Source organism: Ambystoma mexicanum, chromosome 6q (assembly GCF_040938575.1).
Source record: "Ambystoma mexicanum isolate Mex_15411 chromosome 6q, UKY_AmexF1_1, whole genome shotgun sequence".
NCBI lineage: Eukaryota > Metazoa > Chordata > Amphibia > Caudata > Ambystomatidae > Ambystoma > Ambystoma mexicanum.
Genome location: NC_090937.1, coordinates 1,321,200,718 through 1,321,222,919, shown reverse-complemented (window position 1 = coordinate 1,321,222,919; position 22,202 = coordinate 1,321,200,718). Strand labels below are relative to the sequence as shown.

At 44.4% G+C, this 22,202-nt stretch overlaps 1 protein-coding gene across 2 annotated transcripts in view; it reads right to left on the bottom strand.

The window, feature by feature from the left end:
• The window catches only part of BOD1L1 (biorientation of chromosomes in cell division 1 like 1), a 926,227-nt gene that overhangs the window by 745,119 nt on the left and 158,906 nt on the right, over positions 1–22,202 (bottom strand). For both annotated transcript variants that reach the window (XM_069631944.1, XM_069631943.1), the window contains exons 8-9: positions 21,679–21,793; positions 3,982–4,057 (exon numbers count right to left, since the gene is read on the bottom strand). In XM_069631944.1, coding sequence (XP_069488045.1) covers positions 3,982–4,057; positions 21,679–21,793 — 191 coding nt within the window. The remainder of the gene's footprint in view (positions 1–3,981; positions 4,058–21,678; positions 21,794–22,202) is intronic.

Genomic DNA, 22,202 nt, shown 5'->3' with positions numbered 1-22,202 from the left:
GAAAAGTCGGGTAAGGTCCATAGGAAAGTTTCCTACGATCTACCGATTTATGCTTACAAACACATGGCCGACCCGTAGGGACAATAAAAAAAAAGTCCCGGAACTATCCTTTAAGTTATTTTCATTACAGGAAAGATTTCAAACTTGAATTGTTGAAAGGTCCATGTAAAAAATTCCTAGTTCACCAGCAGCATCTGAAAGCATTTATGCAATTGTAATGTATTAAAAGACAGCCTATAAGCCTTAAAGTATTTACAAGCAAAAGCAAAGTGTAGTTTAAAAGTGAAAAGCAACTTTGTTTCCATTTGAAAAGAAAGGAAGCGGTTGCAAGCAAGCTTACACAGTTCAGCAGTATGTTTGAAGCGTGATCGCCATCTAAAGGCCATAAACGAAATTGAAGGAATTAAAAGTCACCTTTCAGAAAATCGAACAGCAGCAAAACTTAGTTAGGTTTATTGCTTCTTAAATAGTTAAATCTAAAAATATTTGATATAAAGACTGAGTAAGTTTCAGTTTTGTAAATCAATAACTCTCAACTTGTTCGGAGGAGACAATTACTAGATATTGTACATGCTTTACATACAAGGTTCTAGTTGAGAGAAAATGCAGTCGATTTAGTTAACTCTAGGCATTTTCAAGAGGTTTTTCAGGTATGTGTATAATTTGAGTATTCAGGGGTGGAGATTAATGTGGGGAATCTACATTGGGAACCTTTGAGTAATGAATGTGCTTGTTAGGGGAGTCTTCCTGAAATCCGGCTGGGAGGTAAGACTTTAGTAAGCTATCCCAGTGGTTTGTAGATCTCCAACTCTTACTATCATTATGTACTACTCAGAGACCTTGGTAGAGTGGCCGAGCAGTCAGGCTTATCTTAAGAGGAAGATGGAAGCTGTAGGTAAGTAGACTGAACCTAGTTAGTAATGCAGATCAAAGAAACACTAACACATCCATTTATATTAAAATATTGATTTATTATATTTACACAAGGGTCACTGTTAAATACTCAGAGCAATAAACAAACACACAAAAGTATACTTTACATACTAAAAGACCAATTCTTAGTTGGTAGTTGCTGAACGTGCAAAATTGTTACAGGAGTTTGACAGGTCTACCGTACTATCGGTAATAACGCGCATTTAGTCAGTATACACATAAGATAGTGATTTTTCGGAAGGAAAACAGTTGGTTAGTGCTAACCTGGCAGAGCTTCAGGATCTAGGGGCAGTTTCCCTGCCCAGCTGTTTTTTTAAAGTCCAAAACGCAACCTTAGCTAAAAGGCAGTTTGTAGAGGCTTAAAGTCTTGAATAGCAGAAGAAGTCAAAAGACCCTGAGGATACGTTCTAGTCTCTAGGAAAGAAGATACAAAAAACTTAACCAACATTGGAGACCCTGTTAAAGGACTCACTAAAGGGACACAAGCAGCGGCTTGAGTCAGAGGTAAGAGGGGGTTGCCCTGGACACCTCTACGTGCACTCCAACGCTCTGGAGCGACTTACTGGAATAAGGTCAGCAATACCTTTTTCCCCACAGTACCTTAGATTTGAAGAAAACGTTTGTGGTGGATGCTCTGCGATGTTGCAGCTCTGGACCAGACCCCCAGATTCCTTGGTCTGATGGCAAAAGGCAGGACAATGGATGGGATCTTTCAGCAGCAGTCTTGAGGGAGGACCTTTGGCACGGTCTTCATCAACGTCTTTAGTCACTCTGCGGTTTTGGTGCCTTTTCTGCAGCACCAACAAAGGACATGATTCACCTGGACAATCTTCTTCGGTTCCTGCAGTCCCGCACTCAGATGAGGCGGTCCGGTCGAGTTGGATTGGGTCTGGAGTGTCCTTGAGGGCTCAGCAAAGACTTGGATGGATTCGGCCTTTCTACGACAATGCATTTGAAATGGGCAGCATGTCTCCTGGTATTGGGGTTCCGCAGCTCTGGAATCTCACAGGACCTCGGGAGATGACTCACATCAAAGTTCGTCTTGGGACTGGTTGTTCCCACCAGTCAAAGGGAAGTCATCGTCCTCTTCGGAGTTCCTCTGTGACACAGAAAACAGGGCCAGGACAGCAGTGGTCACTTCATAGTGTTGCAAAGAGTTCTGCACACATCTCTGATCATCTTCTTCTTCAGTTACTTCAGCTTCCAGTGGTCAACTTGCTTTTCACTCCAGGAGCCTCACCTTTCAGTTCCAGCACTAACTCATCTGCAATCTTCCTCAGAGGTTTACAGAAAGGGGCGTTTGGCTGTCCAATCAGGACAGCCAGTCCCCCAGTGGGTGCTGGTCCGATTCAGGCACTCTGGCAGACAAAAGATAGGGAGGTGGAAAACATTGTCTCCACTTCCTGCCTGCTCAGACACTCTGGAGCCTAGGCGAGGACACCCACAGGTTCCCGCCAAAGGCAGAACACACACACTCCCCCCTCCCAGAATGTTAGAAGAAGGGCTGACAAAAAACAAACAACCACGCTAGTAATGGCGAAAAAAGAAGGGAGACCCCAAGTTGATACTTGAGTACCCCTATTGTGCACTACCGGGGCTATGGACATAGTCTGCGGTAGAAAAATCACACAAAAGTTGGTAGAACACTTCGACTGCCACCAGCTATAACTAGGAGATGGTCTATGTGACTAAAGAGTCAGAGAGAAGGGTGATACTAGGTATCCCTTTGGCACTCCACATATGGTGTTGTTTGCCAATCTCCCAGACTATGTTTTAGGAGAGATACAAAGTATCTCTATCCTTAAAAACTGTAGTTACTCTACGATAAAGAAGAAGAATCTCAGAGGATCCTAAGGGTCAACACTGCCCCTAAGAAGCTGTGTACTGCAATTGTATAATACAGATGCCTTTAAGGGTTTATGGAGGAAAATAGACTCTGTGGGATAGGTAAAATACAAATAATAGAGTTCCAAAAGACAGAGCCCATAAGAATAAATGCGAGGAAAAAGGCTCCACTCATTCAGGATTTTAGAAAAGGTCCATAAGTGCAGCAAAAAGTGCTGGGGTCTCCCTAGGAGAGGGGATGAAGCATAAAAATGATAAATCTCTCCAACAGTGCTCTCTCGTTTCAGGTCTTGTTCCAAGAGGAATCCGATGGAAGATCCTGGTTTATTTTTCTGTCCCAATCCCCTCTCCCTCCATAGCGAAGAACACATAGCCTGTATAATCAGGGCTGCGCATTGGATGCTCTAGGTGGTCTGCTGGGCAATTAGCATCTGCAGTTTCTTTAGGATTCCGACATGGTTTTGGTTTAGCAGTGTTTACATTTCACTTCATGTTTGTTTATGTTATGGAATATAGGCCGTGTATGGTCCCTCTACTGTCTCAAAAAGATTTCTCTTATTTGTAGCTGCTGATTGAGAGATTCCGGAGGGGTGATACATGTGGTTGATGTGTGGTACACTTTAGAAGCAAATGAAGAAGAAAAATTAAAAGATAAAGATCATTTTAAAAGAAACAAATAAGTGCACTAGGTTGTTATGATAAAAATATGTCCATCGTCCTACACCTTTTTCCATCCACCGCCATAGATGGGCGGCCCACCACAGCACCCTAAGGAAAGGTGCAGACATCTTTAGGGATAGTTTTCTGTGTCTCCTCTGTAAAGAAGTTCTGGTGCGTTGCACATGCGCAAGATGTGATGTGTGTTAGTTACCTGTCCACTTTTTCTTTTAAAATCACTGAGAGCTTGGGGCAGGTCCTGGTAGCTCATGTTTGGCCCCCTTTGCGATTAGTAGCAACTCTCCAGATGTTCCATTACCAATGTGTATTATATATTTCTAAGCATAATGTCAATGTCTGCGAAACTTGTGCCTGAAAGATTTGTGAACTATAGCAAAGAAAAGATGTTGAAGACTGAAATCGGTATAATATGTTATTGAAATGAGTTTTGACCGAACTCCCACCTAAAAGTATTCTCAGTTTAAAGACATGACTACATTCATCAACACAAACTATCTCATGCATACTACACAAAAGAACCCATACCTCAGATGTTTTATACGAATCCCTGGAATCTTCTTCAGAATAGTCATATCTTTTTTTCCAACTGCTCTCATTGAACCTGAACACAGAATAAACATAAGCAACAAAACATTATGTTCAACATCCTCCATCTCTCCCTACTCCTTCAAGCTACCAGATGATATAGTAAAGTCTAGACACAATCCTCATAGTGTTTATGGCAATTAATTCTGAAAATATGTTTTACATTTTTATTCAAGCTATGCATAGTAAAAGTGAAAACTATGAAGAGCTAAAAAAAGTATATAATTATTGAAATTACCTTGAATCAGTTAACATATTGTTAGGGAGAATTCTCAGAAATGTGCTAATTCCCTCCACCTTCGAGACCCCCAGCAACTTTGCTGGATTTTTAGGAGTTGATTTTTTTAGCCTGGAGAGAGCGAGACCCTTTTTCCCACTCTCTCATGTATTTCAATGTGACTTTGAACCCTGTTTCTTTTGGTTGCGGAGTCTGAAACTCCATAGGCATCATCTTTTACATTCTGTCACACAGCACCTTCAGTGCAGTGACACAGGGAAGTCTTTCAAATTTCCCAAAGGTTTAAATACGTTCTCTGGGATAAACTATTGTTTACCAGAGCAGTAAAGTGAAATTGACTTTATTTACATTTGTAACTTTCTAGACCAAGCACATACTATCTTACAATAGGGTGCTGGAGGGGTTACTTAGTATCCCGTTTGTCTAGCTTCTCATGTGACATTTTTATGTTACCCTTTCCTCGCTGAATGGCTGGTGGCAGTGGTTTATTTTTAACTACCATGGTGTGCATTTACTGCGGGCTGCATTTGCACCCAAGGGTGCCATTTCTTTGTGGAAAGGTCCTTCTTGAGATTTATTCTACATGTCAAACCAGGTTTGGTCCCATTATTCATTTTGCCTTTGGCGAGATTCACGAGTGAAGCCCGCCTCTGGCTCAGGGTTTCTGGGGTGGGCTTGGAAGGGCGGGAGGTGTGACTCAAATGCACTCTGTAGTGATTGGCCGGCTGACTGTCCGGAAAAGACAGTCACTCTCCTGGGTGGCTGACAGCTAGGCTGGAATGAATGGGAGAGAACTGAATAAAAGGCGAGGCTTTTGGCCTGGAAAGTAGAGTCAACCACTGGATGAAGGAACCGAAGAAGAACTTGACGAGGACGCCTGCTGCAACTCCTGGGCCGTTGGTTTGCACAGTGAAGCCCTGCTGCTGCGCTGAAACTCCAAATTCGTATGGACAGAGAAGGCCCTGAAAGGACGACTTCTCCCCTCGAGTTGGTGGGACCAATCAACTCCAAAGTAAGCTCCCTGGCCATTCGCTCGGAGCTGGTTGAATTTCCACAGAGATGCTTTGAGGTCCCTCCGATTGTATTTTTTCTGCCATGGGGGAGTAACGTGAGTGAGTACATAAAAGAGAGAAAGTACTAAGACGTCCATGTTCCTTCCACCCGAGCGGGGAGCAAGGGTGAGCGCATTTGAATCTAAGCAGATACAATCATCAGAAATGCTATTACGGTAAATAATGCATGTATTCTGATGCTTGCAAATCTGCTTAGAATCACATGCTGTGCATAGACTAGAGAGCAGTACCCAGAGTTGGAGGTGGGATGTGAGAAGGAACAGTAGTGAAAAGATCTCTTAGTAGTGCTTGTCCCACCTGAGAATCAGACCTAGAGTGAGTGCCTAGGCAATAGTGTTTTGCGAAGATGTCTACAGAACTCCAGTTTGCCGCTTTGCAAATGGACTCGAGAGGAACATCTGCAAAGAATGCTATGGAAGTCCCTGTGCCCCGAGTAGAGTGTGCTCTAGGCTTGAAGGGCAGATCTCTCTTGGCAAGCGTGTAACAGATTGTGATGCAAGTGGTAATCCATCTTGAGATGACCGATTTTGAGACAGAGACCCCCTCTCTACCAGCCGCCACTAAAACGAAAAACTGGTTTGGTTTCCTTAGAGGTTTGGTTCTTTACAGATAGTACATGACTGCCCTGCACACATCCAGTGTGTGTAGGCTTCTTTCCGGCACTTTAGTGGGGTTCTGGAAGAAAGTGGGTAGTTCTATTGACTGGCCCACATGGAACTTAGAAATTAGTTTGGGCATAAACCGTGGATGAGTGCGCAGAACCACCGTATCTCTGTGTATTGTGACAAAAGGGTCTAAAATTGAAAGGGCTTGCAATTCACTGACTCTCCTTATAGAAGTGACTGCCACTAGGAAGGCGGTCTTGTAAGTGGTTGCTATGAGGCTTGCCTTGTGCATAGGTTCAAAGGAGACCCCATCAATCTGGTTAATACCACATTTAGGTCCCATCCGGGAGCCGGGTTAGAAATAGGGGGATGAATTCTTTTAACCTCTTCCATGAAAGCTTTAATTACTGGGATCTTCCACCACAACACCTTTCCCTGGGACGTGGTATAGGCTGAACGTGCAGCTAAGTGAACCTTCAGGGAATTAAAACTAGACATGAGTCTAGTAGGTAAGTCAGGTATAGTACAATATGAGTAGGAGAGCAGTCAATGGGATTGATGCTCTTGGAATTGCACCAGATGACAAAGCGTTTCCATTTATTGGAGCAGCAATATCTGGTGTTAGGCTTTCTTGCTTCTCTAAGTATATCCATGCATTTCTGAGGAAGTTGGAGATGCCCAAACTCTTTGACCTCAGGAGCCAGGCTGCTAGGGTGACAGTCTGCGGGCGTGGATGAAGTGTTTCCCCCTTGTGCTGAGATAGCATGTTGTATGGGCAAGGTAGTTTCATTAGTGGAGAGAGAGACCTCTCCATCAGTTGGGAGAATCAGGGTCGGCGGGCACACATCGGGGCCACCGATATCATGGTGACTGGTTCCTGGTGCATCTTGTGCACAATCTTAGCTTGTTGAGTAGGGTAGACGGGGGTGGGGGGCATAAACACATTTCCCTGACCATGTTATCCAGAGACCGTTCCCATTGGATCGGTTCTGTAGGTACCTGGAGGTGTAATCTGGGCATTATGAGTTCTCCAGAGTTCTGGGAAGCCCCATTCTGCGAAAACGTTAGAGATGATGTCTTCGTGTAGTCGCCATTCGTACTCTAAGGGCAGTGGGAAGTCTCTGCTGAGCACATCTGCCAGATGATTAAGTTACCCTGGAACGTGTTGAGACAATAGTAACATTTTGTGTTTAAGAGCCCATTTCCAAATGTTCTGGGACAGTTTGGATAGCCCTGGAGAGTGAGTGCCCCCTTGCTTGTTCAGGGAGTACATGGCTGTGGTGCTGTCCGTGAGGATCAGTACTGTCTTTCCCTCCAACAGGTTTATGTGGTTGGACGCTACTGCTGGGGACCAACCGCTGTGCGCTGTCTGCTGAAGGAGGTGAGCCCCCCAGCCCATGAGACATGCGTCCGTCGTGAGTGTGTATTCTACTGCGGGGGTGGTGAAGGTTTTCCCCTTCAAGAGATTTTCCCTCGACCTCCACTGCAGAGAGAGAACGAGAGCTGCAGAGACAACCACTAGATGGTCCCATTGTCCGCTAGCCTGACACCACTGGCTGTTGAGCCACTCTTGCATGGGGCGCATGCACAAACGTGCGTGAGGAACCAAATAAATGCAGGATTCCATCATTCCTAATAGTCGCATGGCCTTGCGTACCGTCCCCTCTCGACTGGCTACATACTGATGGATCTGAAACAGCATATTTTGAACCCTCTCATTGGAGAGGAAGACTAGGCTGTCTTCTGTCCGAATTAGAGGTCTGGCGATTACAAGAATATATATATATATATATATATATTACACGTGTATATAAAGTATGCAAACCTTAAATGTAATCAATCACTCTCTCTCCCTCTCTCTCCCCCTGCCTCCCTCTCTCTCCCTCTCTCTCTCTCTCTCTCTCTCTCTCCCCCCCGTATAAATCTCTATTAACCCCTATCCCATTTCATTCCATCTCCATAGGTGCAACGATCATGGAGCCAACACAGATTAATGAATGCAATGAGCTAGATAGCAATAGGGATAATATAAATGCAACCCGCACCTAAAGTTATCATTGCGGGCCACACTTCAGTGCCATAGTATTTGCTACATTGATGTTGGGGTTAGGAATATATTGGGGAGCATCTTTTATCTGGGGCTCCCATATAAAAGAAGAGGGGGGTTGGGGAGCGGACAAAGTGATGTGGAACAATACTATATCTTTGAATTTAACAACATTGTATAAGAATGTGACAAAAATGTCAACACATGTATTAGTTCAAAGTAATGAAACCAACAGCATATCTGACGCACCAAACCATACGCTACTAATCCCCGTCATGTTAACAGTTCAGCAAACTACCTCACAACCTAATATATCGTCAACCTCAAGGTCTGCTGATATGTTCAATGTATTATTTTCCCCAGTGTCAACCACAGAACGAGACCTTATTCGCCCCTCCACTGTATACCTAGTAACAATTGAATATATGACTGCCTCCCCATTGCCAGTGCACAATTTAGGATACCAGAAAGCGCAAATGTTGTGTGCGGCAGCTGCCAATCTACACTGTGTAGTAGCCCAATGGTCCAGTTATTACCAGGCAATGTACAACAGTCGTTATATAACAATGACGGACAATGTAGCAGCATGGCGGGGAAACAAAATTCTCTCGAACTTTAGTAGGAAGAAAAGAGAAACCCGGCATGTCAAATATGATGCATACCATGGTTTAGCACTGAATAAAGTAGAGGCCCTTCGCCATCCTGGACAGTCGAACAGTTGGTACTCCGATATGAGTGCCAAAGGAAGGGGAACGACATATGGGAGCTGCAATGTGAGTTCCTTGATACCTCACGCGTCTGGGGCACCAAAGGTTCTAGTCCCACAAGAAGCACCCCTAGTAGACTCACAATGTCACATCCACCTTGCACTATGTAGGATCAAAGGAACCTTTCAGGCACACACTGAACAATGAAACTTCTCCCGACAGATGAGAGAAAATGTAAGAAAGGATCTCAAGGCACAAACTGTTTCAAAGAACCATTCCTAGCAATAAAGCACAAGTTTCGCAGAAAACAAATGGCAAGCATCCACGTTTATGTGCAAGGCGGAAGGGCTCTGTGGCCTCTCTGATGAAAAACAGAACTTTGGGGAAAACACGCTGTTAGGCAGAAACCTGTGCAGTTCCCTTCTGGACCACTGCAAAAGATTTAGGACTACAGGTGTTGGCAGTAAACCCACTTGGTAGCAGTCTGTACCACCCAGATTTACCTGGTAGCTGTGGCTGAGCAGTCAAGACTTCCCTCAAGAAGAGTTAGGCAGTATGCAAAGTATACACAATAGGCACTCAGATACAATAGCACAAGCAAACACTGACCAGAGTTTTGGTATCAAGGTATATAATTATTTATTTTACAAAAACACACTCATTGAAACACTCCAGCACTATTATGGTAAATCACTCTAAACGCAGTTACTATTATTATATATACATCCCTTCTTCCTTATCAGACAAGTCTTAGTTAACACCACTTATTTCCAGACAGAGGTGAGCGCTTAACTATAGATGGCACTACAATAAGTTAACAAAAAAGGGGGGGAAAAAGGCAGAATGTAGGAAAATACACCACACTAATACTTAGGAACTCTTAAGCAAGGCAGGAAAGTCAAAAGTTACTTGTGAGCCAAAGTCCATAGGCCGGGCCCACTCTTGGAGAGAGCAGGGCACAAATGCACCCAAGATCACACAATGACAACAGGCTTAAAAAGTCTTGCAGGGAGTTCAGAAAGGTTTTAGTTAGGTTTCAGAAAAGTTTAGCCAGGGTGTCCCAGGCTAACCCAGGGTCGAAAGCCGGGGGCTAAATCTACCCCGTACAGTCGGTTGCAAGGGAAGCCAGGCGGAACACGGTACCTTATGTGGAAAGGATCCTCCAGCAGGGGCAGTTGTTCCTGGCAGTGGGTGCAAGTCGCGGCGTCGTCCAGAGGAAGAGAAGATCTCGACGTGGAGGAAAGATGAAGGTCGTTGCACTGCCAGGGAAGAAACCAGCCGCAGAGTTTTCCGGTTAAAGGTACTACCCTTTGATTCGCGGTAGTGGTAAAACGTGGTATCCCGGTTGCCGGGGTGCTTGGCACAGGCAAGGCGGCCACGAGATGCTCCAGGAAGCAAAAAAGGAAGCAGACTGGTTATCCCCACCAGTCGAAGGAAAAAGACTCTCCGGGCTGGAGATCTCCTCTGTCGTTGGGAAAAGTGGTGAGACGGTTCAGCAGGGCTCCACCGGTGGTGTCGTCGTAGCAGGTCGGCTCAGCTTCTCCCTCGTCGGATTCTTAGGTCCTGTGGCGACTTCTAAAGTTCCAGTCCCCAAAGCCCTGCTTTTATGCAGAAAACCCCCATTCACTCAGCCTAGCTGTCACTCAACCATGCTAAGTGGTGAGCCGGCCGGCTCACCACTTGGGCCAATCAGGACGGAGTGCGACTTGAGTTGCCTAGGCAACTCAGTCCAGGGTGCCTAAATCCCCCTCCACCCCTCCTAAGAACCCCAGACAGAGTGGCACCACTTTGGAGGGCTTCTGTGGAGAAGCCCGCCAAAAAGTGGAACAAAGAGCTCAACTTGGGTTGGAGTCACAGAAGCGAACACAAATGCCATTTTAGGACCGAGTTCTGGCAAAAAATACCAACCGGAGAATTAATATTAAATAAATAAACCGGCGGTATGTTCGAGGCTATAGGAATTAAATAATTAAAGTTGGTAGCCTCGAACAATGGGAAATCCCATAGGGATATATTCGTGGTCGAATATAAACAGTAGTATCCACTGTCACCAGCCAGAACTCAATCAGGGGGGACGGAGACGTGCCCCCTCGACTAACAGACCCCGGGGCAATCTTATTGCCCCGGACAGTACGTCCACAATATGATGGTTTGTACTGGTTCTGTTCAGAATTTGAGACTAGTAAAGTCAATGGTGACTTTGCATGCCCTGGTAGACAGTAGTCAGTCCCAGGGTATGGAGTCTATATTGGGGGGTCACTATGACACCCCTGTGTTACTGCACTGCGGGTGCTGTGTAACACACATCACAAAAACACATGAATCCCTATGGAGTAAAAGACCCCATAACCCATTAAACACATCTAGAGTCAAAGAAACACACTCAAATCATGCCCAAGAGTGAGGGTAAAAGAGTCTCACTCTTGGCAGGAGAAAAAAATAAACCCAAAAAAATCCAGCAAAGCTGCTGGGGGACTCACTAGGTTAGGAAATTCAGCCTAAACAGAGAATTCTCCCTAACACACGCGTGCACACAGATGGACTGAACACATCGCCAAACTGACATGGGTCACAGCTCTCAAAAAACCCATACAAGATACAGCAAGAAGAAAAATATGAATGTTGTTTCTATGGCGAAGAAAGGGTATCAATGGGTTCTAACAAACATTGCAACAGAACCATCATCCTTCCAGATCTCCAAAAAGGTACTGCAGCTCTCACGGACTATTACTGGGTGTGCGGCAAATACGCATACCTGCACATCCCATCAACCTGGAGGGGCTACTGTGCTTTGGCAACACTACATTCTGCACGGCTAATTGTACTTCAAGAGCACCTAAAGGTACCTGAAGATGGCCAAACAGCACCAAGGCCTACAGAAACACCACCCACCGCATCACCCCCCCCATCTTCCAAGTGCTAGCAGAAGAGGAGCGACATGATCACATGTTCCGGAAGAAACGCTCCTCCAACTCTCTTTCCCAAGATTCATGAGACTTGCTTGCACAGGTCCCAGATGAGTACAAGCTCTTCAACTCAGCAGAGAAATTGTTTGCATCACTCATGCCCAGCATCCAAGCAAGAGCCAATTCCAAATGGCTGCAAATTGTAAGGTGGGAGGTGATCCAGCTGGCGAATGACACAGAGGAAGGATTCTCAACGTAAACAAGGTCGAACTAAGAGCATTCCGGCTAATGACGATGCAAAATAGTTACGTCCTCAACCTCCTCACAGCAATGTAGGTTGGGGTTTTGCGAGTTCCTGTTGCACATTCGTACCTTCTTCCGATGATGAGAATGGGACATTGTCACACGTGATGGCAGCAGTGTACGAACTTGGTATGAAAATGAAAAAGGAAGCCAGAGTGCAGGAAAATGACTGGTTCAACACTGTATTCTGCTGGGTACCCTCATGGCTTGGGACAATCATGAAGATGCAGATCCCCATCATCGTGTTCATCCTACTATCTTCTGTGTGTGCCAGCTAGGACTCCGATGTTGTGCAAAAGCGGTCCTGAATAGTGCACCGATGACGGTGACTATTGGTGGTAGAAATAATCACAAGGTGCTCTCAGATACACATGATCCAAACAGGAGAGAGCGATGAGCCCAAATACTGCATGGTAGCAAAATATCACACTGGGGATGAGGTAGATAATTATCATCACACCAAAATTAAAAAACCTGAAGATCTCAAACACTACAGGGAAGTGTGGGTCGACCTAGATGGGGATGGGGGTGGGGGGTGTATTTATATGACCTGTACTCTTGAAGAATATGCCCGGCGGGGGGAAAGCCTAAGAAGTGTGTGCCAAGCGTGGATGCCTATAAAGGGTAGCCCTGCTTGGGAAGAAGCAGAAAGAAGGGCTCATGAACTTAGAAATACTGGGGGAGGGTATTCGTTACTGTAGGAGTAATGAAAGGGGGGAATGTTGGTAAGGAGATGGTCCTATTACCCCCCCCCCCCCCCAGACGCTGGCAAGGGGAATGAACACCTCATATGTAAAAGGAGGGACGAACCCCTACAGCTGCGGCAAAGACAAGAGCCCTAGAATGTAGAGAATTAGGCGAATAACAACCCCCCATGCCTCACCACTAGGACTCCATTTTGTATTAGGCGCTAACGCCATTTCCTACTAGGCCCAACGTTGCCACTCCAAACGATGCTGCGTTCGCACACTCTCTCGCAGGGAGACCAAGCCATTCGCACATTACATCAGCTCCATGTGAGCCCTGTTCTCACGGAAGTCCGTCCGTCCCATGTCCTTTCAATGCTGCAATTCTCTAGTATCATTCTTGTTTCAAATGGGCCCAGCAAAGAGCGCGAGACAGGAACAGGCTGCAGCTTAAGTGTCCATCCATCTCTACTAACCTGGCCGTGCCCCATCACCCCTCGCCCCGCCAGGCCAGAGCTCGCCCACCCCAGCTGCACCATCCCTTGCATGATAAGCATCTAACCCCCACGCCTCAACAATTCCTGAACACCCACCATAAACCTCATCTTCAGTAGCCATATATCTGTCCCAAGTGACACTCCATGTCTGTTCGTATTTCAAGACATGGATAGGCGGTAAAGGGTGCCCCCAGGAGAGGCACAGGGTGCAGGAGGTGCTGTAACAATGAATGCCTGAAATGTGGAGGTCGGTATGCCCATATATTATTTCCAATTTACAAAGACCCCTCTTACATGTGAAGTCCAGTTATCTACCATTATTTAGTTCCCGTTGTTTAGCTTAGACAGTCAGGAATGTTGTACCAGCTCGACCTGACCATCACTGTGGAGATGAGCCCAGCTGACCCACTTGTACCCGGATCGACTGAGAAGCAACGGCCAATGGGTGCCTGATTTCCCCAATGGAGCAAGCATCAATAAAGGTTCCCTCCCTACTCGCCAGAGACAACACCTCTGCCAGAACCGGACGACGTCACTCATGATGTAACTGTCTCATAATGTGCTGTCCATTTAACTTGTGGCAGAGCGTTCTTTGATGGCATTTTTTATATTATATAAACGTTGTCATCCTTGCAACTTATCTCTTGGTCTCATTCCCTAACGGGTGTGTTGTCTTGTTTTTGTATTTTGATTGGGACACTTTTGTAAATGGGTGCCTTCACTAGCGATTCTATTCATGGCTACCTTTGAATCTATCAATATTCTCTCAGAAACTAATCCTTTTCACAATCACATTTCAAATTGGCGAAGATACATTGACATCATTTTCATTTGTAACGGACCACAGGATGGACTCAAATCCTTTCACTCTTGGTTGACTAGTATGAACAATGACATGCAGTTTACTTTGGAGTATAGCAAGAAGGAGATCCACTTTCTCGATCTTACAATTCAAAATGAAAACTGCAAACTTAAATGTAGCCTTTTTAGAAAACCAAGTGACAGGAACACATTACTGCATTACACCAGAGACCACCCCCGCCATCTCGGAGAACCTTCCATACGGACAATATCTCCGTATACTGAGAAACTGCACTGAACTGGTGGACTTTACAACCTGGTGGATTTAGACTCCCGATTGCAACAAAGGGGCTACCCTAAAAAGCTCCTCAGCAAGTCTAAGAAACGGGCTAGATTCACCGACAGGGACACCCTGCTGACCAATAACGCACCTCACGAGCAGGAAGAGAACATGATGACATGTGTTATCATTCATGGACTACAACCCTTCCAAGTAAAGAAACTAAATCACAAAATATTGGCCTTTAGCCAAATTGTGTATAACTAATTAACCGATCCAGAGGTTTGTATTCAAGCGTGCACAGAACCTCAAGGACAAGTTGGTGCACTCAAAATTCATAAGATCTACACAACGTACCGAATTGTGGAATTTACGTGCGACAATGCGACATTTCCCATGTGGCAATTGTGCAGCATGTCAATTCACCAAGAAACTGAAGTCTTTTAACATTGGAGAGCTGACTTGGCTTTTGTCAAACTTGACCAACTGTAAAACCAAAAATGTGGTATTTGCATTGAGTGCCTGTGTGGACTCAGATATGTGGGTCAAACCACTAGACTGGTGCACATCAGGATCTCTGAACACAGGTCCAAGATTCGATGCAAGAATCTGTCAATCTGTCAGCACCAATGGTGAACCATTTTATAGAATACCAACATACAGCCAATAATATTCTATGGTGGGTGTTTGACAGATTATTTTTAATCAAAGAAGCCTGCTGGATTCACTGACTGGATACCCACAATCAAGGCCTAAATGAGGAATTCATACCTCCATCATAAATGACTCCAAAGAGAATAACATTCAGTGAGCGGATGCGCGTTAATTCTTACCCAGATGCTAGCAATAATAGTGATTACCTATATCACTTTGTAATCAGTGTTTTTTCACTTCTCTGTAATAATTTATTGGCTACATGAGGGCATATAACCACCAGCAATTAAAACAGTGATTATTTAATTACTGTTTGTATCACGTTGCCTGCATTTGACTGGATTTACTCGATTCACATCCTATTAAACATGACTTCAAGGCATATAAAAGAAAAAGGGTTTTTTTCTAACCTTTCCGCATTCTTAATTACAACATTCTGTACATACGATCCTTCAGAATCCAGCCCTTTGTCATCTAGGTACTTTACTTACATTCAAGGACTTATGAGCACCCTTTCAAAGAGAATCAGCAACTGCTTGGGTTGCAGTACAACAGTCATGGTTGCCAGGACTGCAGGGCAGAACACCCAGACGTGATACGTCACACGCAGGGCCGGATAAAAGTGCTCTAACTGCTTAGCTACTCAGTCTCCATGGCAACAGGAAACATAACGGACTGCGCGTATCCGTATTAAGCAGACACGCTGGCTACAACGCTGACCCATTCAAGGTATGATCTGCCATGAAAGATAGACACATGGGAACAAGTATGTCCCTCCAAAGGCGGTCGTACTAATCATCCACCTTTCTGCCTTTCTTTCGTTTATCAGCGCATATTGAAGACTCCACAGGTCTCGCGCATGCAAAACAGCCACAAGCACCTTTACTACATAAGTCTGTAATTCTGATACGCTCACATCAATGCGTAGCCCTTAAGGTAGGCTGTAATTATTATATATATATATATATATATATATATATCACTAACAAAAAACGTTGTTAAAAGGGACGTTATGGTTAAGTTGCCTTACTAAAAAAACCTGTGAAATTCATTGGAAAAACGTTGTTACAGGAACGGTATGGTTACAGGTAAAACCGAAAAACCCAAGAAATTCCCCATTTATGGTAAGGTACGCAAGCATTACTTGCGCTACCACTGTGCTGAGCAAGGACTACCACCAATGACCTCAAAGATGACATCACAAATGTCAGCTAAGCAACCATAACTTGCGCCACCATCGTGCACTGCTAAGACTAACTGGCACATTTCTTGGGTTTTTCAGTTTTACCTGTAACCATAACTTCCTGTAAAAACCTTTTTCCATTGAATTTCACAGGTTTTTTAGTAGTGCAACTTACCCATAACATCCCTTTAACAACGTTTTTTGTTCGTGAATTTCATAGGTATTTAGTAGGGCACTTTCTAAGCATAACGTTGCTTTAGGGTCGTTTTTTCAGTAAAGGGAAAAGGTTTTTAGTAACATATATAGACTTCACCTGGTTGGCGTATGTGCAATTACACGGCAAGTATCCGTAGGACTCTATTAGTGACTGCATGTCAGCATCTTCAGATGCACTTCTAAGTAGTTGTATAAGCGCACGTGATAACACCACCCCGACGCCAGCCCTACGTATTCATGCAGTAAAGTATTGCTGTCCACTTCGTGGGTGGCTCTGCAAACTTAGCAATGTGTGGATAAAGTACTCCTAACTGTATAACGACCACTGGTAAACAAAGAACAGCAACCTGCACTGTGACGTGGGCGTGTTAAATGTGGCATTACTTTGATTTATCTGCTGCTTCCCTTTCCATGACCCGTGAAACAGATACATTGTGTGTGCACTCAGCAGTGTGAGGGAAAGTATGAACAAGTTGCGTGCCGGTTATACAGTTGAAGAAAACATGTAACTGCAAGTGGGACAGTTTGTGGTAAGGCTGCAAAATTGCAAAGCTGCTGCACCTTCTTCAAGCACATACCAGTGCATCTAAAAGCAAGTAAGGAAACAGCAGAATATGCAGATCGCAAACAATCTTACCAGTGGTTAGAAAAGCGTTGTATGTGCATGGCTTTCACAGAATAAATGGCTTCATGGTATACGTAAAGAAGCTCTAGTTGGCGTGGTTGTAAACATTCTTGTATTCCACAATTTATGTATATCCGTGAATGGTACTGCTAACAGTAATGGCGTAGCATAAAGTGTTTGTACTGCATGTGAGGACAACTCAAATTAAAGGACAAAAGGGGCCGTGGGCCTGCAGCTGCCTTTCGAAGAATGACGTTCGGTACTTTCATGTACAGCATTTGCCACATCCGCTGCAGTCAACAAGAGGGGCGCTCCTGTAGGGCAGCGGAGCTGTAAAACAACCTTTCCAAAGCATATGCTGCGCTACAGACACTTACCCGGCAAAGGGCATTGTATTGCACATGTAGTCCAATGCGCTACTGTATACAGGGAGGGTACTTGGAAGTGCATTCGAACGGTCATTACAGGAGCATTACAATGAGTGCCACCTATAAAGGTGAGGTCCACCCAATAATTCCGTCTCCCGGGACGTCCCCTATAGTATGTAGGCAGGTACTGCCCCTTCTGTGCTGGACCTTTCCTGTGGCGTGTGTGAGCACACAATATTAAATAAAAATGAACGGGGGAACATGCAGGGCGGGAGGCGTTGTATTGTGGAGAACACTGTAGTTCAATCGGTTAGAAAGTAGTGCGCTGTACAAAGAGGTTTCTTTACGTGTTGCAGAGCATTTTCAAGAGAGTCACAGCGCAACACTTACAACAAGAAAATATCACTACTTGCAAAAAAGGCACCAAGCCACTTTAGATGGTGTGTGCAGAAATCGAGATAGCTGGCACACTAAAATGAACGTTATAGCTAGGTAAAAGTATTTGTGCTGTGAAACGTCATAATGGCATGGGCAAAGAAACGCACAAATACAGTTCTTTGTAATGTACCACGCTGTCTCCATTGACGGACCAAATAAAAAATGATGCTGCCACATCGGTAGCTGCATACTGCGATAGAAAGTTATGCAAGAGATCGGAAAGAAACGCATGAACTGAGCAAGTGCCTCCTTCATCGCAAATGGCACTGAAACTTGTGTAACATGCTGTGCAATGTTCTCTAGACAAGGAACAACAGTAATATGGTCATGATTGCGTGTCACACACACAAACCAAAATCAGGCACTTCATTTTACCTACTCCATAGCACTACACATGCACATCATAGATTACAAAATGAGTAGCGAGTTTTGCATTCACCTTCACTGAATGTATGTCGGCATACCCTAAAATCTGCACGCTGTGTCTCGTAAAACACACAGCCATAACGGCACCCTCTGCATTTCTGCGTTTCTGTGAGCAAATACACAGTGTAGCACCGTCGGTCCGTACACACCACACCCACAAACTTTATTGCCCAATCCCGTAGCCTCTGCAGGCCCATTTCTATGGGCGTTATCTGCAAAAGGGGCATATGTACCATGTACCACGTGCCACCCTGCAACTATCGCGATATTTGCAGACTTTTAACGGCACGCACCCGGGAGTGGGTGAATGACTTTCTACCAGGGGAACGTCATTGGTTGTGGTGGCTCTTAAAATAACCTTTGTTTTTATTGTTTTTTTAAAAGGTGCTTCCCTAGAAACACTTTTTTGGGGGGTTTATGTGTGAATGTGTGTTCAACCTCAGTTCACATTCTTACAGTGGGGTCTTCAGTGCAGTCTGTAGATTGTGAACAAACATTTCATTGCCACTGGCTGACAACGACATGCCATTTGCCTTGAAAGGTGCATGTATCGGGAACCAATGTTCTCATTTTCACAGGAGAACATCCAAGCAGCACTCAAAAAGTCACACATGATTCTGTTGATGAGACCCCTTCCGACCTCTGTGATGATAACATCCACTACTGGAAACATGGCATGGTCTTCGCAAAGTGCATGCATATCGGGGAAATTGCACTCATACACAGCGTTCCACAATGCGTCCACTCCTTCCAAACTAAAATTGCTGTCAAAGTGTCTTTGCAGGGCATAGTTGTACAGATCTATTACAAAGGGATCACCTAGGCCAGTAAAGCTCTGACAATACTTCTTCCCTTTGAACGCTCACTTTTTGCAGCACTCCCCCATTGGGTGCCGTCACATTTTAAAGCATGCATGCACCAATCACATAAAAAAAAACCTGCATTGCATACTGTCATTTCCATACACCACTCCATATTTGCAAACACTCTCAGTACACGTTCTGTTTCATTGCAAAGCCCCTCCACCAGAAACTTCTGCTTAAGGATGCACGATTGCAGCATCCACAAACATCCTAGCACGTACCCAGCACCCCTTTGGCTATGCACACAACATTGCAACCCTTTCCATACCCACCACAACACTATACATCCAAGCAAGCAACCATGTGGTCATTAACATTAAGCACAAATGTTACATACGTAGCAGCACTTCTACCCAACTCCCCCACACCATAAAACACCCATTCACGAGAACGTGTCACACTTGGCAGAAGCCACAAACATAGCGCAGCCTGCACCACCCCTATGCACTGCCATTCATAAGCTATTGCGTCACTGCCAACCTATGCATAGCAGCTTCACAACATTGGGCCTACTTCAACAAATCTGCACACAGCAGAGTAACCAACCACATATAAATTGCCCATCAACCATACCCACTTCCATACTCGCATTACGTACGCACTGAACCCTGTGGCCACAGTACACAACTTCTCACTGCACCATCTCCTGCCGCACACCAAATACTGTGGCATGTTCCAACTATCAGCACAACCATAGAATGTACAATACACGCTTTGCAACTCACTTGTGGTGCTGTAGCACGTCGACAATGTGCTCCATATGCATTCTCCAAAGATCACCATCCTGTGCCTCATACACTGCCAAACCTGCATTGTTCCAGTGGGTCTGCTCCTTGCACACATTCCCCCCACCGTAATTCAACTATACATGTCAGTATATCACCAACTACCACTATGCACACATGCACCACTGGCACCAGCACTCCTAACCAACTTCACACTGCAATGGACATGCACATCGTTAGATACCACAGTTACCATAATGTATAAACATTACACTATCTCCGGCACCCCTACGCCCTTGTCATTCACATAATATTGTCTTATCCACTTCCACTCAGAAAGGATTGTTTCACTGACACCTTAACTACAACATGTTTACAACATTGCCCATACTGCAAGCATTGTGCACATAGCACACTATCCGAGCACATATAAACTGCCCTTCAACCATACCCTGTAACATACTGACAGCATACAAGCATTGCACCCAGTGCCTACACAGCGTAGCTTTTCACTTCAGCATCTCCAACCACAGCGCACCGCCATGAACCTATGCAGTAACAAATTGCAACAGTTACTATAATGTAAAAACAATACACTCTCTCCTGCATCTCTGTGCACTTTCAATCACATACTATGGGCGTACCCACTACCATTCACAAAGTATGGTGCCACTGCCAACCTACCCACAATATGTTCGCAACAGTGGCCTATTACGACTTAAATGTGCTCCACACCCATTGCTTGCATGTCACCCTCTAATCACATTGAAAAATGCATTAATGCCGTGCATGTCCTCAAGGCCTAGGCTCTTGAATGCATGGCCTACGCCCTTCGACCAAGCATCCAATAGTCTAGGCCTTGAACACTCTCACTGCAACGTAATGTCACCATGCATGTCTCCATATCAGCAACTACGACAATCCACATAGACTGCCACCAACACCCCTACCCAACCTGTACACCGTCATAGCGCTATGCAGCTACAAATTGCAACAGTTAACATAATGGCCCCCATCTGCAACTGACCTGCCACCACTCACCACGAAAACAGTTTGCCGCAAACAGGTGGCGGCAGAAGCTATGGGACCTTTAATACAGCTGCCTCCAATCACCACAGAGCTGTGTGTCATCCCAAAAGGGTACTTACTAATTTAGAAGTATTAAGAGTGTGTATTTTGGAGTGTATTTGTATGTTACTATTATATTATCCCTTCTGAAGAAGGCTTACTCAAACTGACTGCTCAATAAATTAATAATTGTTTAATCAAGAAACCTTGTGTGTAAGAGTTTATTTGAATACTTGTGACTGTGAATCTCTGTCTAACTCCCCTACAGCTCACATTGACCCCTCTTGAGATAAGCCTGGCTGCTCAATCACGCTACCAACCTGTGTAGTACATACATATACGAAAGGTTGGGTTCCTATTGCCAGGAGGTCATGGTTGTTGTAGTGCACCCAAAGGGTACTTCATACAATCTTGCCTAACAAGGGCATAGAGTCCCGTCGATATCTATCCCTTTCCCGACTTAGACCAGTGGTGATCTGGGCAATAATCCAATCTTAGGCATTTCCTAGTGTGGTAGGATTGAGTGTGTTACCTTCCAGAACTTTCCTCATCTTTTTGGGAATTTTGAGTCACAGCTACTGGCACTGTCCAATCTCACAGTAAACCTTCCTGAAAAGTATAACTTTGGAACTGATGACTTTAGAGCAGTAGACCTCAAACCAACTTGTGTTTCAAATGTTTAACTGAGTTAATAAAAAGGAAGATGGTACACATTTTCACTCTCTAATGAAATTGGATGTTTGTGGCGGTGCATGATGTAACCTTAAAAATATCCACAATAAAGAAAATGCATGTGTTATTATGCATGTGGTTGTAGAAGCATAATGGCAGTGAGTGGGCAACATAAAATCGACAGAATGAATTTCTTGCAAATAATTATTATAGAAGCTATGTTTGCTATTATAAAAAAATGCATGAAAATTATTACCTTGACTCTCTCTGTCTTCTTATGCTCAGGGCTACTTTTTTTTCCAAAAACTTCTGTTCTTTCAGCACTTCCTTCATGCTACCTTTGCTGGAAGGACCTTCACCACCCACTTTACCTGCAACGATGTAACATGCACACACAGCATTTGAAAGCATGCTTCAAACAAATACAGGTTCAGACCTTATCACAGTTTTACTGGAAAACATTTGAACATGCTTCTGTAATACAAAAGATATATCACAACAGAAATAATAAAATGAGATGTATATCTGAGTCAAAAACCCAACAACGAAATCACAGCCAAATAATGAGAGACTGAAACAATGTTTGCATTTATAGATAACTCCGCTATCGCCACACAATTCAGTACTAAACAGAGGGAGGTTAATAATTTGACTAAAAAGCATCAAATCTAATCTTTTATTAGGCTGAGTAAAAATGTTGTGTGGCCCATATATTTTGGGTACAAGTGCACTAACATACAATATCTGCAAACTACATAGCAAAGGGCACAAAATAGTAAA